This window comes from Seriola lalandi, unplaced genomic scaffold, assembly GCF_002814215.2.
Source record: "Seriola lalandi dorsalis isolate HSWRI2012SDOR001 ecotype SW California unplaced genomic scaffold, Sedor1 jcf7180002054864, whole genome shotgun sequence".
In the NCBI taxonomy this organism is placed as follows: domain Eukaryota; kingdom Metazoa; phylum Chordata; class Actinopteri; order Carangiformes; family Carangidae; genus Seriola; species Seriola lalandi.
Window position 1 is genome coordinate 1,334,439 of NW_019525417.1, and position 19,297 is coordinate 1,353,735.

General features: G+C 44.9%; 2 protein-coding genes across 2 annotated transcripts in view; one reads left to right on the forward strand and one right to left on the reverse strand.

Moving 5' to 3' along the window:
- Window positions 1-8,900, forward strand: part of lrig1 (leucine-rich repeats and immunoglobulin-like domains 1) — a 37,286-nt gene extending 28,386 nt beyond the window's left edge. The window contains exons 10-18 of the mRNA XM_023427988.2: window positions 363-434; window positions 918-989; window positions 1,237-1,400; window positions 1,791-2,144; window positions 3,032-3,313; window positions 4,896-5,330; window positions 5,572-5,706; window positions 5,948-6,235; window positions 6,752-8,900. Of these exons, the coding sequence (XP_023283756.1) occupies window positions 363-434; window positions 918-989; window positions 1,237-1,400; window positions 1,791-2,144; window positions 3,032-3,313; window positions 4,896-5,330; window positions 5,572-5,706; window positions 5,948-6,235; window positions 6,752-6,954 (2,005 nt within the window). The 3' untranslated portion in view covers window positions 6,955-8,900. The remainder of the gene's footprint in view (window positions 1-362; window positions 435-917; window positions 990-1,236; window positions 1,401-1,790; window positions 2,145-3,031; window positions 3,314-4,895; window positions 5,331-5,571; window positions 5,707-5,947; window positions 6,236-6,751) is intronic.
- A 2,141-nt stretch (window positions 8,901-11,041) lies between these two features.
- slc25a26 (solute carrier family 25 member 26) overlaps window positions 11,042-19,297 on the reverse strand; it is a 53,599-nt gene continuing 45,343 nt past the window's right edge. The window contains exon 10 of the mRNA XM_023427989.2: window positions 11,042-11,765. Coding sequence (XP_023283757.1) covers window positions 11,669-11,765 — 97 coding nt within the window. The 3' untranslated portion in view covers window positions 11,042-11,668. The remainder of the gene's footprint in view (window positions 11,766-19,297) is intronic.

Genomic DNA, 19,297 nt, shown 5'->3' on the forward strand with positions numbered 1-19,297 from the left:
CACACACACACACACACACACAGAGCACCCAGCACCCCCTGGTCATTCTATTAAATTCTAATAAAGATAAAAGTGGTCTTTGAAGAGCAGCGCAGAGCCCAGGCAGCCCCACCCCACCCCCTCCACCCAACTCAACCCCATCTACTCTCCCTCACCCTTCCTCCTGGCTAATCTCCATGCAGTTCAGATTTCCAGTACCTCAATCCCCTCAATCTTATCAGATTCAGCCTTGCTAATTGTGCGTCTCTCCCTCTCTTTTCACCCCCTCTCTCACCCCCTTCTTCCCCTCTCCCTTTCTCTCTCTTTCTCTCTCTCTTTCTCTCTCTTCATCTATCGACACCCTTCATGTTTGGAAACGGCAGGACTCTGTTTGGAAACAAGATCAAGTCGGTGGCCAAGAAAGCCTTCTCTGGCCTGGAGACCCTGGAACACCTGTGAGTATTCCACAATCCTCTCGGCCAGGGAGAAAGAGAGAGTGAGTGAGTGTTAGGGAGAGAGGGTGGAGTGTGTGTGGAGGGAGCGGGGGGTTGCCAAAAGTAGCTGGCAGAGAGGAGGCCGCTAGCAATTTAATAGCGTCTTTGTAAAAGGAGAAGACAGGGGCTTTTGCAAGCGCCCAGCTGCTTCTCTCTCGTTAGCCTAGCACAATCTTTGGCCTTTTTTTCCTGCGTCCACACAGGAACAAAGTTATTGAGCATATGGTGAGCTCCGTAGAAGAAATGGAATTCCTATAAGCTCTTTCACAGGCCTTTGTCCAATGAGTGCAATGCAGGGAGTGATTGAAAAGCTGACATGTAGGCTCAGAGATACAGACCCAGATATGTCCACCTTGGTTAAAGAGTGTGTGATCCTTGCTAATGGAAGTCCATATACAGGTATGGCTGTAACGTGTAATGCAATGCAATGTAATGTCCCAACAGGAACTTGGGCGAGAATGCCATTCGTTCCATCCAGCCCGATGCCTTCAGTAAGATGAAGAACCTCAAAACCCTGTGAGTTATATTGATGGATTCACACAAACACACATGATTTATGTGCACAAACCCACATGGAGAAGCAGCCAGCAGCAGATATACACTCACACGCCTCAACTGAGATAGAAACACACTCCCACACTGCTTTTGGCATACATGCGCATTCAGAAACACATATTCAGTTACAGATGCAACAGATGTGATATATACCACATGCACTTACTCCTCTCCTCTCCTCTCCTCCCTCCTCTCTTCTCCTCCACAGTTTCATTCAGAGCGACAGCTTCCTGTGTGACTGCCAGCTCCAGTGGCTGCCTGACTGGCTGGTGACACGTGGTTTGCAGGCCGGTGTCAATGCCACTTGTGCTCACCCGGAGAGCCTCAAGGGCACCACCATCTTCCAGGCCCCGTCCAGCAGCTTTGTGTGTGGTGAGTTGTGTGTGTGTGTATAATCTGTGTTTATGTGGGCGGGTGTGTTGAGCAAGAGGCGCTGGAGGCACAGATGGGCCACATTGACAGCTTGGCGCTCTTCTGTTATTTACATACTCACACATATTTGTTTGTGTGGTGTTTTTGTTAAGCTCTGCATTTGCAATCCGCTAATGGATTCATATGTGTGTTTTATTTTCCTCGTTGTCATCCATGTATGCATAGCAAGCAGACACCCACTGAGAGACATTTGTGATGTTTGACATTGGACCACACATGATTTATGCTTGATGCATGATTTATCACTCAGCTGTCCTTACTCTGGGCTTCTTTTCTTCTTTTTCCCCATCCGGTACCTTCCACTTCTGCTTTGCCATCAATCACCTTCAGACGACCTTCCCAAGCCCCAGATCACAGCACAACCAGAAACCACAGTGACAGTCCTTGGTAGCGATGTGCGTCTCACCTGTACGGCCGCGAGCAGCAGCTCATCCCCCATGACCTTTGCATGGCGCAAGGATCAGGAACTGCTTCGACACGCTGAGACAGAGAACTACGCTCACGTACAAGCTCACCACCAAGGCACAACGTCTGATGCGCCTGCTGCAAATGGAGGCGTGATGGAGTACACCACTATCCTGCACCTGCGGCATGTCACCTTCGCACACGAGGGCCGTTACCAGTGCATCATCACCAACCACTTTGGCTCCACCTACTCCAGCAAAGCCCGCCTCATCGTCAATGGTAGGTTGTTGTTGTTGGGCTGAAATTGTTCACCAGATGTTCAGTGAAGGACAAATGTATTAGCCTCTTAGTTAAGACTGATGATATTATTACTCTATTAAAGGAAGAGTTGAGTCATTGTGGTTGTAAAAAGTGTGATAGTAATTAAAATGTGAGGAAAATAAAAGATCATCTGTCAAGACAAGATAGATAGAAAAACACATGCCACTCCAGCATCTGTGTTGACGTGTGTGATCACATCATTTCTGCAAAATAAAATGCCTGTTTATATTATACTGACCAGAGTTTCAATTGTCCGGTTTGACAGAGGCACGATTGAGATAAGTGGCCATGCTGAGTTCTTCTCTTTCGCTTGAATAAAGTCTTCTCTCTCTCACTCAGCCTCCATCTCCTCCAGGATGGTATTCGGAACAAATTGATTTAGGTGCATGTCAGCGTCAACAGGGGCCACCTCCTCTGCACTCAGTCATTCTGCTTTCTTGCAAATGGAGAGTATTTATCTAAAGCTTGGTTCCCTGCCGAAGTCTGCATCAGACCTCTAGCTTGTTCTTTACTCTCACTTCTGACAGAATCATGTTTCCCATAGAGGTCAGAGACATTGGTTTCTGACCGGAAGTTCCCTGGTTTGAATGTCAGCACCAGCTGGAAAAATGTAGTTGGAAGAAGTGAATGAGTAATGATCTGTAATCCTCAACAACTGCTGTCAAGGTTCTGTACCCAAGACTCCTAGCAGAGCTGCTCACAGGTGTCAAAGTGTAAAACTGTATGACTGTCAATTAGGAAATCTGAACAAATGAACAAAGTGGATAGTCGACTTCCTTGGAATATATAAAGGTGCTGTTTTGGTCAACCCATACTGATGGAATTGGTGTCTTTTTCATCCACAGTTCTTCCATCCTTTGTGAAGACTCCCAAGGACAGCACCATCAGGACGGGCCACAAAGCCAGGCTGGAGTGTGCTGCTGAGGGCCACCCGGCACCTCAGATCGCCTGGCAGAAGGACGGAGGCACAGACTTCCCTGCAGCCCGTGAGCGGCGAATGCACGTCATGCCTGATGACGACGTGTTCTTCATCATGGATGTCAAGCCGGAAGACATGGGCGTGTACAGCTGCACTGCTAAAAACACAGCGGGCACAATTTCTGCCAACGCCACCCTCACTGTGCTTGGTAAGAGCTGCGATATTTCTATCTTGTAATTTATGTGAGCTAATATTGTCCCGTTTTTGACTCGTGTTCAGTGTGACATAGTGTTGATCATATTCCCACAACCCTAAAAATGAGTTGTACACTTGTAAATAGCTCTGCGCTCAGTTGGGAATTGGTCAGTCCGAGGCTGCAGAATGAGCGGCTTTATATTTTTCTTTTTTCGGCAGCTGCGGCCTTGCTGCAGGTCAGGGGCCAGAGGTCACAGTTGGGGGTCAAAGGGGGATGGTGGGGGAGCAAGAGGGACTCATAGAGGGGTGTTTGTTAGGCATTCCCACCCCCCTATCCTCTCTTGGTGGGAGGGACAGTCATGGCTGCTTCACTGCAGGCCTGAATGCTCCCAGTTTATTGGCTGTTTTACACTGTTAAATCAAACAAAACGGAGCTGCTCTCCTATAACCATCTCAGCACATAGATCATCTTTGTCCTTTGTCTTTGAACTGAGCATAGCAGTCCCTTGTTGGACAGAGCTAAAAAAAAAGTGTGTGTGTGTGTGGGGGGGGGGGGGGGGGGGGGATCTTTGCTTTATTACAAGCCTGAAATTTCCCCTAAAGAGCTCACAAGCAACAGTGTCTATGTTTAACATGAGCAGACTGGTGTAGTTGGTATTTCAGCCACAAATTTGCATTTTGTGCAACTTGTTAGACCGCACAGCAGTTCAAGCCGAGTGCTAATCCACTCAACAATGTAGAATATAAGAGACTTTGCCTCTGCACAGAATCTGTGATGTTTGGGTTTGAGAGACAGAGGGGTAGGGGGGGTGGGTGACTGGAGTTGAGGGGCCCCTGTCTGGAAAAGAGTGGCGGGGGAGAAAAATGGGAGCCAAAGAAGACCTGGAATGGTTGGAGTGTGTGTGGGGGAAGGTAGGAAAGTGGGATTTAGAGAAAAGAAAGATGGCAGGAGGGTGGTAGAGAGAGGGGGATTGATGGAGAGGGAGAAAGTATTGATAGAAGAGTGAAGGGCGACTGAAGTGGGTTAAGTGAGATCTCTTAATCTGTGTATGTCCCACTGTGAGGGGAAGTGCTCAGACTGAGAGGAGAGGCCTACCTACACACACACACACACACACACACACACACACACACACACACACACACACACACACATAGCTCAACGTGCTCCATTCAGCAGAATGTGAAGTTGCCAGGGAAACAGTGAAAACATGGTTTTGAAGAGGAATCCGTCCCGAGACATATCTTGTTGGTGTGTCATAATGTCAAAATTAAAATAGATGAATTTGTCAGCATTACAGATCTGACCTCAGATGCATAAATATGGTTGTTAGATGAGACTGTCATTATGAGATGAGCTTTCAGTCGGTGGATATCAAACACAGAACATCACTTTGTGCTCAGGCTATCTAGCTAAATCACCATGGTCCCACAGTCTGTAACAGAGACTGTGAACAAAGCAGAAACCTGAGAACAGAAATCTAAAACTTTGATGCCATAGAATAACAATAGAATAATGAAAAAAACAGAGACCTCAGGGATCCTGCAGTCTCCAAGCTTTAGATGAGAACTATATCTCTCCTGTCCTGCTACAGAAACCCCCCATCTAGCCCAGGACCTGGAGGATCGCAGCGTAGTAGTCGGGGACACGGTGGCTCTACAGTGCAAGGCCCTGGGCAGTCCACCACCCCGCATCACTTGGCTGCGCAACGACCAGCCCCTGCGCCCCTCCGACAGACACCACTTCACCCCGGGGAACCAGCTGCTGGTCATCGGATCCGCCTCGCTGGAGGACGCCGGTCGCTACACCTGCCTCATGTCCAACACACTGGGCACAGAGCGCGCTCACAGCCAGCTAGTGGTGACGCAGCGCAGAAGCCTCTGCACCTCACCGCCGGGCCCCAGCACGGTCACTATAGGGATCATCGTCATCGCCGTGGTGACGAGTATCGTGGTAACATCACTGGTGTGGGTGTGCATCATCTACCAGACAAGGAAGAAGAGTGAGGAGTGCAGTGTCACCAACACAGGTGAGCTTCGATCGGTTCTGTGTGGTTATAAAGGGTAAAAATCCACAATATAAGAACCCACAATATTCAATTCATTATCAATATCATAGAAGGGAAAACATTTTACACAAGGTAAAGCTGTGAATCTTTAAAATGACTTGAAAGAAGAATCGACATTCAAAATAGTTACATAAATAATACATTTTGATCAGCAGCCCTGGTTGTAATGTCATGTGTTCCAATCTTTTTGTCTCTTTCCCAGATGAGACCATAGTTCCTCCAGATGTGCCCAGTTACCTCTCCTCCCAGGGCACTCTGTCCGAGCGGCAGGATGTGTGTATCCGCGTGGAGGCCGGCGGTGGACCTCAGCCCAACGGACACATCGTAGACACCACAGGTAGCTGACAGTTGAATCTCTGCTCGGTCTTCCAAATGTTTGTGCTCCCCAGCAGTTTCTCCCACTTCCCATGAGCGAAGTTGGTGTGTTGCATAATGGTGAAAGGAGGACTGTTGTCTGTGAAGGCCTGCTCTGCATCAGAGATAATTACTGCAGACACCCAAACCACAGTGTTGATATACAGTTGTTGATTTTCTGCCTCCGATTCATTTATTTTCTCTCTCCCTCTCTCTGCCTGCAGGTTATGACGGTGCAGTAGTGTGTACAGATTGTATGGAGAACAGCAGCAGCTACTCCAAAGATCCCGACTACTTGACACACAGCTTCGGCCCTGTTGGAGGCATGGAGTATCAGCAGCACTCTGTTCCCCCGCCTTACTCTCACTTTCACCCAGGGGAGCATCACGAACCAGCGTCACACACAACCCTGCTCTGCAACGGGACACCCAACGGGATCCGGAAGGACATTCAGGGATCCACATTTCCAAAAAACCACAATACATTACAAGGGAACCAACAGGATAGAAAAGGTGAGACGATAAGAGAGAGATCAAACGCCAACAGCTTTATCCCATAAACAAAAACAGTAATAAAGTAATAAATCCTAAATCTTAGTTTTTCTATCAGGTGATTCCATGCGAAACTATCAGCATATGAGGAACTCTTATCAAGACAAATTTCTTTGAACCTGATTGTTGATAGATTGGCTCCTACCAGCATTTGACAGTGTATCATAGTTGCATGCCCAGAGCCCCTCGGGATATGTCTCTAAAACCACTGCAAAGCACCACTGAGTTCTCTGTGCTGCCAAACTCCTGCAGTTGCACGTCAGGGCCTGTTCTGGGATTCAGCTTCTTTTGCGAGGAGTAATACCACAGGAATTGGCCTTCAAATACTAATTCTCACCTCCACATGTCAACGCAGCCCTGTACACACATTCCACTGCCTCTGTATCCTATAGCGAAATGTATATTTGTCTACATACATGTCACATCATTGACTTTGCCTGTTTCTGACTCCACCTCCTTCTGTTCTGTGTTCATCAGCGAGCAGAGCGGGACAGACGCTGGCGTGCTCGCCAGCACAGGAAGAGTCCTTCCACAAGCCGGTGAAGCTGGCCGGCGTGACGAGCCACGGCCTCTCCGACACTGACTGTGAGCCTGAGCTCAGACAGACTCTGTTGTCCAATGGACACACCCTCAGAGCCTCTCAGAATGAGAGCACCCCCCTAAGGAGAGCCAGCGACTAGCAGTCGCTGCATCCAGCCCAAAATGTGGACTCGCAATAGATGAGTGGACTTTCTCTTTTTTTTTTTTTTTGCACTGGGAAATAAACTGCTACCTCATATCGAGGCAATCGATCCTGAGCCTCCTGGATGTCGACTGACTTGGAGCGCCGGGAGGGGAAAAAACGCAGGGGACATCCGGAGTTTGAAGGTGGAGCTTGTGTGGGTGGCGTCCCATCTGAGCGTATGAGCTGTACATAGTTAAAACCTTCCCTTGGGAGGTGACCAATAAAAATTCTAGCTCCAAAAAATGTGACTTGCATTTGAAGCATGTAAATGTAGGGAATCTTGTACAGTGTATGTATGTGCAGGGGCAAAAAAGAGAAATATACCTTTGGACATTTGACTGTACATAAGAGTTTTCTTATATTATATATTATATAACTTTTACAAAAGAGTATTTGAATTTATGTGCATGACAAAGAAAGGAGTGATGGTATTTTTATTTTTCTTCAAAAAAAAAACTGTCTTTTCAGCTTTTACCAACATTCAGCTGCGGTGCCTTATTGCATGATCAAAGAAAACTCAACTTGTAATAGCATATATCAAGAGACCTTTGTCAGAGATACTGGTACACTCTTTTTAGCAAACAAAACAAAACACTTGATTGCACTTGAATTTTTCTTTCTTTTTTTTGACAAACGCTGCCAACCATGGCCTTACAGAAACACAATTCACACTTGTTATTGTATGAAGGAAGAGCTTTGATGTAAATTATTTTGGTACGTCAGATAGTTCAAGGTGGGATATTTGTGGGCGGTCAGTTAAAGCACTTTTATACTCACTTCATAAACAAGCCGATTGTGTACATGATATCTGCCAATAGGAATGCAGGAACCTCCTCTGCACGAGGAGACATTCCACTTATTTTGACACGGTAAAGTTGACAGTACATACTGTCACATTAAGGCTCTTCCACCTGTTTCACAATATAAATGTTACTGCAAAGCTGCTCTGAGTTCGTTGGGAGAAATTCTTCTTCTCTTAGGTTCTTTGTCTGTCCAGGAAAGTGACTTTGGCACAAGTTTGCAACCAAATGTGGACAAACATCAGCCGTCAGCTGTAATTTGGAGCTGTAGTTGTATCTTATGAAGCTGTAAAAGCTAGTAATGATCTCTTAGTGTGGACACAGGACAGCTGTCATGAAATCTCCAGTTATATGTGCGCTCAGGCACTGACATGTTATTGGCCCAATGCTTAATGAAATAATTCTTATGCTTTGGATTTATAAGAAAAAAAGATGGAGAATCAGGGAGAATGATGTTGTATTGTGTCATGATGTTACTGCTGTAATATGCCTCAAGATCCAGCGATGATGTGCATTCAGAAGCAAATGGCCAGTATTCCACCTCTGTCACACCACCACCACATTGTAACAGTAAACTTTCTCAGCATCACTACAGGTGAATAATGTTTCATGCTTGAGGTAACTAAAGGTGCGGCTCGATGCTGTGAACAGTGGGAAAGCTTGTGAAATGTGCTCTAACCAAACTTGGAGGAATAATGCAGTTAGACGCTCCCCGACCTGTCACAGTCCCTGCATACCCTGGCTCTGAAATCACTCAGAGTAGTTACAGTGTCTAATGTGTTTCCCCCACTGTGCCCTTGTCTGAACTATGTTCTGTTAACCAGTGGCCTTATCAAGGTAAGCTGGAGGACAACCTCCTCTGGTTACACCTGATAGCACCTATCAGAGATGATTTTCCAGCAAGACCAATCAGAGAGCCCTGGTGGAAAATCAATTCCAGTGTAGTAGGTAAAACGGACAAGAGGGAGTCGGGTGCAGGTCGTGTTCTGAGTAATTTATTGAAACAAACTGTCCCAAACCGTTGTACCATTGTCAAAGCTGCAAACAGTGAAGTGTCTAACATGGCATTGAAGTGTCTAATAAAAATCACATTTTGCTATTATTCCAAGTGTTTCTTCTGTGTCTCCGCCTGAATCAACATTTGAAAGGATGTTTTGTGTGACAACTGTATCACAAACAGCTGAGTTAGCATTTAGCGCTGCTCACATGTCACAGTGGTTATGGAGAAGTCATCAATTCAAATGGAGCATGCACAAGGACATGAAACCCAGAGACCTTGATCTTCAAAGCAGTCAAGTAGCTTGCGCCTGGACCACTAACACACACACACACACACATACACACACACACACACAAACACAGAGCTAATCTTCCAACCAGGAATGTCTCCTGGCTCCCTGAAGCTCCAAAGACAGCAGGCATATTTTTTCCTTCTGTGGGCTGTTTAAAATATTTGCTATTGAGTCAGGGCTGACTGAGGGTCAGTGGCTGGCCAGAATGTGCATTCCAGATGGATGTTTGTCACCGGATGATTGACATGCCCCCGGCCATGGCCTCCACCAATCACACACCGACCATTGTTGTCCAACAGCCTAGTGACAAGCAGCATGACAAACACTCCCACCTGTGAGGCCATCCGTCTCCCTCTGCCCCCACCAGGATTTACCAAGTCTTCAGCGTACCTCTGTACTGACTGCTGAAGGACAACACTGAGGTGATTCACTGGAAAAGAGAAGGGAAAACACTGATACTGAGGCTAAATATTCCTGCATATGTCATTAAGATGATCCTTCTTCCGTCTGACGTAGAGGAGTAATTTGTTCATCTTGTAATAAGTTATCTTGAATAACTCTAGTTAGGAACATGCATGGAAAGTGGAGACCAGTGGGATTCAGCTGGTGCAAAAGGAATCCTCTTACACATACTAACCATTAAATGAATTAAAGAAATCCAGTAATTCACTGCATCATAATACATTTAATTCCAGCCTCTGCTGCACAACAGACCAGTGCACTTACACAATTATTAATCATCTTTCTTTTCCCCACAGAATCCTATCGTTTCCTGTGTAAGTGCAGCTGTAATTACATCTGTAGTTCATGTAGCATCATAACTTCTTACTTTAATGGTCAGTTAACACGTCACAACAAACTTGCCTGTCCTTGATAGATTTAGTTTTAGGCCTCGGTGGCAGATACTGTATCCTACAACCTTGGCAAACAAAATCTGAACCATGTGCATGGCTCGATGCCATTAAGTGTAAGTGGGATGGTATGCTTTTTTTTTTTATAGTTTTAGTGAACTGATCCTTTAAGAATTACACGCTTCTTTAACAATATACGAGCTTCTCCCAGTAAAGAGTAACTAATCTGTATGACTTCAATCATTTCCCCAATTTTAGAAATGGTCTCAAATACAGTATTGGCTGTTGAATAAATAATAAGTGTATGCAAATGATATTTATACTTAAACTACAATAAAACAGATTTTTATTCATTTAATTACAATCTGACAAACCTAGGACCTGTTACAATTAAACAGCACATTTAATAGTTTCACCAGCTGCTTAACAGACACTTTTACTCGTTTACTCTGCTTCATAGTATCAGTGATTTTTCATTCTAACCCTGTTCTTTATGGAATATTTGTACATTTTGGACAATACACTTATTTACTTTAGTTACACGAGACGATCGATGTCACTCTCGTTTATATCTGCTAAATATTAAGCCATTGTTTAATGCATACATAAACACAGGGGTTATGTATGAGACTATTTGTTTTTAGGAAAAACTTACTTCTTGAAGGTCACTGTGATAATAAGGGAGCTTCAGAAAGAGCCAGGTTAGCTGTTTCCCCGTTTTCAATGTCTATGCTAAGCTAAGTTAGCCGACAGCTGGCGGTAGCTTTATCGATCTCATCTCTCAGACTACAGTTTAAAGTTAATTCTTGACCATGAACGTATAACTTTTTGTGATAACAACATCCCTTACTGTAGGTTCTCTCGTTGCTCTACTGGAAATCAACAACAGTATCTGAATCTGGATCATTGTAACTTTGAATAAACCTGCATTTTTACAGGTTTGAGATTAAGGAAGTGTCCTTACAAAAAAGTCGCCATCTTAATTGATCTTTTCCAATCAACTAATAACAATATTTCACAATAAAGACGGCAGATATACCCCAAACTGTAAGAGAGAGGCTGGTGCAGGACACCTGGGGGCTCTTAATAAAACAAAGGCCTTGTTAATTTAACAAAGTGGTTTATTGTTGGAGGCATCTTAAGTATGAATTTAAAGCTCTTGCAGATGGATGAGCTCAGTTGTGCTCCAGCGGGAATGTAACAATGCTGAGATATTACTGTGTCTCCCCAGTGGACCTTTAACACAGGTGGCTTGGCTTAATGGAGAGAAGAAAATATGGATAAAACACTAAAATAATCATGAAACAATGTAGAGAAGGCAGCCCACAGGGAACCAAAGGAATCACCACACCTCACTCAAAGTAAAAGAAGAGACAGTCTTTAAAAACCATAACTCGTTCATTCACACACACATTAAACAGTAAAGATGCTTCACTGCTCGTCTTGTCTTGTGTGGCTCCGTTTCGCCGAGCCACTGGTGCTGCTCAACAAGTGGGACGGCGGCTGTTACACTCAATCTGCAGGGCAGCGATGAGCAGGAATGCTGGGTAATGGGATCAAGCTTGTGGACGGCTCTTCTCCCCGAGCACCAGGTGATCCTTGCTTCTCGGGGGCCCTGCAGCATGGAAGTGCAGGGGGGCCCTCAGGGTGCTACTTCCTGGAGATGCTATCCCTGCCACTCTCTGGCACCAGGTCTGGGCTCAGGACGGTCACGAGAGGATGTGGTGCTATAGCAAAGTGCGGCGGACCTTTTCATAGGTTCCCAGGAAGATGAAACCGCCAACGCTGATGAAGGTCATCCTCGGTATGCTGCCTGCAAACAGACTGTGGAAAAAGAAGGAAAGAAGAAGACATGTTTTAAATTAAGAGTTTTAAATAGTTCAGAGAAATGTAAGTGCAGTAATATTTGCGAGAACTTGCAATTTTACCAAGCAACCTCTACAGTAGCCCTCTGCAAGAAAATATTATTTATTTATTATTTGGTTGATTGATCTATTGATTTAGGGATAATGAATCACCAGCCATTTTGATTATAGATAACAACTGAAAAATCATTTAAGCTGCTTCCAGCTTCTAAAATGTGAGGATCTGCTGATTTTATATGACTGGAAACAGAACAGCTTTGGGTTTTGGAGTGCTGTTCGGCACTCACATGCTTCATGTACACTGCGATCGATTCACCAGACGTTTGCTTTTATCAATACACCGACTTTTCCACCTCAGCCAAGTGTGAGGACGTTTTTGCAATATGTTGTTTTCTTTTTTCTAATCTTTGACATTTCCACTCAAGTTGTTCTGGGTGCAAATTGAAACTGTGCATAAAAACAGGAGGAAACACACTTAATGACTTAACCAAAAAAAAAAACACACAAATCTCGGCCATCCTTTTGCCCTATTGGTTAAAAAGCATACCATATACATTGAATGTCATGCAGTGTCCAGGTTTCAATTCAATTTCTGTTCTCTCTCCGGACTTGTTTCCTGTTAACTGTCCACTACCAAAATAAAGGCAAAATTCCCCCAAAAACAGTAACAAAATAAAGGGAAAATAAGAGACATGGATTTGATCAGTTTCAGTGACTTCAGAACAGCTTGCAGAAGATAACGCCTCGGCTTCTTGTGGTTTAAGAGCTCAGGCTTGTTTTAACACATATCAGGAAAGACTAAACTTTCTAAAAGTCCCCAGTTGAAAAATGTAGCAACAAACCCTCAAAATCTACACTCTAAAGCCGAGCATATTAAGAGTTTATTTCCACTGCCGGTGTAAAAACAAGCAGAGAAGCTCTGTGCAAGGACGAGTGCTACTTCCAATCATACACATCTCAGTGTAGTCCTCGCTAAGCACAAAGAGAAAACAAATATGTCCACACAAGAGGTGACACGAAAGAAGATTAATAGCACAACAGGAATAAAGCTGAATGTGGAAGCATGTTATTTTTCCCACAGCACAATCCTCTCCAGTGAATTAAGCCTAATCCCACTGTATCTACCACATACAGTGCGTTACATTTTTCACGGCATGTTGGGAATTTCTCAGCTTTACCACATGCACACACCCGAACTTCATTTCAAGGAAGCGCTACAGGACGAAGTAGAAGTAGTTTTTTTTTTTTTTTTTGTACTTGGAAAATTCTTCCCCAAAGTTTTTATTAAGAAATGCTGTGAACAGAGCTGAGGGCAGCGCAGACTCTATCATGTATCGCTCCGCTGATCGAAAGTATCTGCGAGTGATTTACGGCAACTTCTCGGAAGCAGGGCCAGCTCGCGCTCGGGGGCACAGGGTCCATGGGAGGGGGCCAAACATGAAGCCTCCTCTATAAAGAGGGAGATGGATCCAAGTTAGAGCGACTGAGCCCCAACAACAAGCTGTTGACGTTGCAGGGGTCAGAGGATGTGATGGGACATGAGAGAGCACCCATCTCCCAAGAACACCCCCCGCCCCCAAACACACACACACTACACACAGCTGTTTTTAGGATTAGGCTTCAAGCCCCCACCCTGAGGGCTCCCTGGAGCTCCCACCCGCCTCTCTCTCTTTCTCTCTCTCCGTGCATGACTGATGGCCAGATGACATCCACACATGTCACTGTGCTGTCCATCCATCCATTTCTCTCAGTCTCCCCGTCCAGCGACGGCCCCCTCAGCTGGCTCAGTTGTTCGGGGATTTCTCCTCCGTCTCCTTTTCTTGCTGCGTCATCCACTTCTCAGACACGTGCTCACTTTGTGCCGTCTGTTCATATGCATTTTCGTGTCTCTCTCTCTCTCTCTCTCTCTCTTTTTATTTTCCCATTTCTCTCCCCGTCTCTCTTTCTCACCGTGTACTTGCCTACCAACACCTTCCGTCTGCCAAAACGCCCCCGAGCTCACATGGTCTGGACCCATCCAAGCCAGATGTAATGGATGAAGAGTATTGTGTGTTTGTGTGCCTTTCTGTGTGTGTGTGTGTGTGTGTGTGTGTGTGTGTGTGTGTGTGTGTGTGTGTGTGTGTGTGTGTGTGTGAGCAAGTGAAGAGAAAGTACGTAAAACTGTCTACGCACACAAAATGTCTGTCTGCATTCATCATCTGTGTGGGTTTGTGTGTTCTACTCCTGTTTCTGTCCGTTTTAACTTTTACAAGCCTTTTGAAATATTGGAAGTATTCTCCTGCTCTGTTGGTCCGTCACTCCGGTCCAGATTGAAACATCTCAGCAGCTACAAACTACAGTCGACTGCCATGAGATTTTATATGGACATTTTCGCTGCCCAGATAATCAATCCTGCTGACTTTGCTGATCCCAGCAGCTCACAGATTTCACACGTCCAGTAAAATATCTCAACACAATCTAGACGGACTGGCACAAAACTTTGTACAAACTTTTGTGGTCCAAAGACGGTGAATCCTGAAGACGTTGGTCATCCCCTGACTCCTGCTCTTGCATCGAAATGAGGTCACAGTTTTGGTTCAGAGAGAAATGTCTCAACAACTATTGGATGGACTTCCATTAGATTTGGTTCAAGGTTACAGTCTATTTAGTACAAATTTCCCTCTCTGTTTCCAGGGACAGAAGTTTCCTGTGGAGCTGCAGCAGATGGAGAGCAGTTGTGTGTAGGTTTGTTGCTGTTAACCAGCCTTTACCTGTCAAGCTGAACTAGGAAATGAATTTGTATTTTGCAAATTTGAAAGCTGGAATATTTTTTCACACCTGCCGCACTGTGTGTTTGGATCATATTTGTGTGTGTATGACATCTCAATGTCAATCCAGCATTTTCTCTTGTTGTCATCCAGACCCTCGATACATGTGACCACTATGAAATATCAACTCGATCTATCTCAGTGGGAGTGATGAAGCTGCATTTCAGCCTCAGCTGAACTCTGGAGTGCACTGTCACACAGACTGAGGGCTCCGCATTTAGTCCCCCCGTTTCACAGCGTAGTCACGTTCCCGATCAAAAGCCTCGGGGCCGATGTGGAGAGGAGGAATAGTCACAGCAAACAAGACCTATTCTCTCATACATATGGACACATCACTGTTGTACATGGGAAAAATCCTGAACCCATCCTCTAAATTTTCAATTAGCTGATAATCAAATCAACATTTCAGTTTGGTTTGTGACCAAAAAGCTCCAGAGCTAATGACTTTTCCCATCAGCCTCAGCTGGACTTTGTGATTAGCACTAATTAGCAAATGTCAGCATAAGACGTGAAACACAGACTTATGGTCAAAACTGTACAAACAGTGGCATGTTAGCATTGTCACGTTAGCATGACATTAGCATTTATAGGCAAGAAGTCTTTTTTTTTTTTTTTTTTGCCCTATGTCCCCCTACTGTGCCAATGTCCGTTTCTTTATCAGATATCAGAAATCAGAATCAGGTTTATTGCCAAGTGGATTATACTGTCCTAGATTGCCTCTATTTCTGGCTGCTTGACTGCTGCTCTTTCCCTGTCAGTATAAGATTTGGGTCACAAATGGACTTAATGCTTGTGCATCACTTTTGTCGACTGCAAAGCTTTACAAGGTACCAAGCATGTCATGGATCTCCCAAACATCCCAACCATTCACGCATCTCCACGTTTCAGAATGCGCCCAGATCGGGTGTTTCCAAAAGACGCTCTGTGAGGGGTTAGCTGTGCATGGCTGGTGTGTGTGTGTGTGTGTAAGACACAAAGAGTGTGTATATGTGAGAGATAGAGAATCCAAGTGTGTTTGTGTAAGCAGCGACTGGTGTAAATGCTCCAAATAAACGTGGAGACATTAGTCAGAGGTTGTTGTCCTGCCCTTCAGTGTGCTCTTTCCATCTCGACACAGCTATCTATCACCATCTGCTGAAACCCAAGCCACAGGCCCGCTCCAGGCAACTACTTAGCATTACTCACACAACAATATTAAATATGATCCAAAGCTCATCAAAACCCAATGACGGAGAGGGAGAAAAGTGAAGAGAGGAAAACTTGTCCACCGGGCAGCTGGACAGCTAAACAACGACACGGTAGACACAACAAGTCCTGACATATTCCACTCTGTTTTCTCATGTGATTGCCAGCAGTATGAGGAATGAACTAATTTTAAACTCAACACTTTTGTTTTGTCTCAGCTCTGGACTGGCGTTACATATCCTATCTGGGATCAGGCCCACCTGTGGACTCTGAGACGTCAGAGCAGAGCCAGGGCTCCGATATTCCCCTCGGCTCCCTGACTCACTCTGACATCACAGCCTGGCCAGCCACTGAGCGCCGTCATTCCCCGACTGTCTGCCAATCACCTCTCCTGGGGAATCGCACTAAATATAGTTTCAAGGCTTGACAGGAGCATATGGAAGAATAGTGATGAGCTCAAACCAAATGTCTTGGCTTTAGTTTAGAAAAGATGTTGGTGCCCTTGTAGAAGAGGAGTAAGAGCTAAATTTCTGGCACCTGTGTAGGAACAGTGCTGAGGTTATAATAAATAGCCTTTCTTAGATATATAGCTCTTTCATAGGATACATTTAAATAGAAAGAGACCAGTTCTAACCTGTGTGGGTCTTAATCAAAACTGAGACAGTTTGATGTTTTATACATTCCTTCAGGAGGGGGTGGGTTTACTTGAATTTCTTGGACAAAAAGGTGGATGACAATAACACAAGTCAAGTCAAAAACACAGATGTTAAAACACTTTCCCCTAAAAACACAAACCCCACACTTGTCCACCCAAACACCACACACACAGTGAAGGATACGGACTGTATCTGTGGCACTAATGCTGTGCACTGCACATCTTTACCAGCAATACACTCTATTCGTCCCAGATACTCTGCAATTGCCTATCATTTGTTTAAAGGGTTTATTGTGTAAGTTTTTCTTTGCTGCCGAACGTGGTTTCTTGTCGGGAGAGGGTGGGGGTGGTTTCCGCTTGAAAAGAGCTTCAGCCAAGGTTTACAAGACAAGAGGCTATGATTCGCTCTCTGAGCAGCGCTTCGTCTTCAGGGGAGATTGGAGGCTACAGTCAGTTGCTATTGGAAAGTGAGGAGACGGGCTGGGGCTACCTGGTTAGCATGCTAACTTCAGTAGAAGAAAAGATGCGAGAGAGACAAGATTTAACATTGGCATTGCTTTCCACTGCTGTAGACAGCTCTTGGCAAGTAAAGGAATGAAGTTTGATGCTCAACTAGCAACATTTGTTCTTGACAGGAAAGTTAACAGCTGTTAATGCTAATGTTCGATATGTAGCAATAGCAAAACTTATAAAAAGCTGGTAATAATCTATGTTTTTCCAATTGTCTATTCCTTATTCCTCTATCAAACTATTAAAACACATCACAGAGTGACACTATTGAACTGAGTGACATTTGTCTTTATTAACTTTATTTGGACTCACTCCCGCCTCTGTCCTACTGTCCTAAATACTCACTGGTGCACTAAACCGGCAGCTGCAAATGGTCTCCAAATGTTCACTGTTTACTCCTGTTTGAGTGACATTTGCTAAAAACGCCCAATTTATTTAGGAGACTTTCTAGTCTTAGGAGAGATTTTTAAGATTTATATCTTCAGTAAGAACTAACAGGCTTTGAAGCCACAGACTGGGGACATTGTGATGTGTTGAGAGACGGACTAATCCACTATTGATTTAGGTATTTTCATGGAATATGTGGACAATAACGAAACGCCACCAGCCTCATCCTTAAGTTGTGTTTTCTAATTCTCTAAATCGGCTTTTCTGGTCAAAGAGTTGTGGTCCATTTGTGGAGGATAGAGCTGCATCAAATCCGGGATCCAGGATGAATTCTCTCTTTAGTTTGAAATCTAGATTATATCACAGAAGGCAGGAAACTGATCAACATGGAATCTCAAATAAAAAATGGCTTTTTGCTTCATAAAGCAGGAATACTGCACAAGGTATTTGTTTCACTTGTGCAGACAGGTTTACAGAGTTGCTCATCACTTTGTCATCAGTTATAGATTCCTACTACACCCTATGACTGTACTCCTCAAATCACATTTATACAAAGCAAGACGGGATTGGAATATTTGAATCGAGTGGGTGAAAAGCGTTCACCTTCCTCAACCTTATTTCTCATGCTGAAAAACTAAGATTGCAGATGCCGTAAAAGTACAATTAAGGTTCACCACAAACTTCCAGACGCTCTGCTTTGTTGTGCGTATGCGGGAAAGAACATGTCATTTGTTTAATTTTCTTCCATTGTGGTTTACATAAAGCGCAAAGCAGACACAGCTTGGAGGACTTGCTGCCTATTAGTCTTTGTTTTGACATGATTCCTGGTGCAGTTTGGTTGCTTTGCAGGTTACTGGGGGAGGCCGGTGTGAGCTCCACCGCTCTCTGCTCACCCGGGGTCTCTGGGGCATGGCACACACATGGAAGCACTTTAGAGCTTCACTACACTGCAATTGGGCCTATTACCATAATTACAGCTTTAAAGCCCCAGCAATTTGTATCAGGCATGCACCAGCGCAACCACCAGGCCTTTGGCCTGCGGAACAACAGCCCCCCACCCCTTTCACTTTCTTTCTACACACTCTCCTTTGTCTCTGCGTTTCATTCTCTCGTCTCTTTCTCTTAGTTCGCTCCCTTTCTCTGGTTACATCAACATCGGGGGAGAGAAAGGTTTGCGGGAGCTCATCGTGATGAAGAGCTTATGGTGCACGTTGTCTGGGCTCTGAGATACCGCTGAGACCCAGGAGGATAGTTGGAGGAGAGAGAGAAGGAAAGAAAGAGAAAAAAAGAAAGAGAGAGAAAACATCAAAGGTGAGGTGCAGAGGTGGATACTGGTATCAAAGAGCTCTCCTGAACATTACCACTTGGTTACTGTTGCAGCCAGGAGAGTGGGATTTGTAGTCAGGGCATGGATGTTTGGAGTCTCAAACGTCACCTTTATTGTGCAGGCTGTTACTGATTTAAAATAGCTGGAGGAGAATCACCCTTGGCTCTTATTAAACACAAAGCAGACATGTAATTTCTCTCTGATTAGATTCCAGCACTGCAGCTACACAAACAAACAATGATACAGTGGCTTGTTAAGTGTGTGTCTGTGAGACAGAGAGGGGGAGAGCGGCGTCCCACTGGTGTTTGGCCCCGACCCAGACCAAATCTGCTATGAGCATTGAGCCGAGGTGCATCCTAACTGAATGATGGCGGCTTGTACACAAGCAGGCCCATCATTCACTGTGAAATGAGGGTTTGTTTTAGTGCTGGCAGCCCTCTGTGGCCCCATTAGACCTGGCCCTTTGTCTGCTGCGCATCATAAACACATCAAAACACTCAAATAAACCCTTCCACTTGGCCCCTGTAACACCTTAATCAATAGGACGGTACAGCAAGATGGCAGGGAAAGCTTTTATACAGCTCATTTTTCAGCAGTAGCTGTAAATTCACCCCCACCCC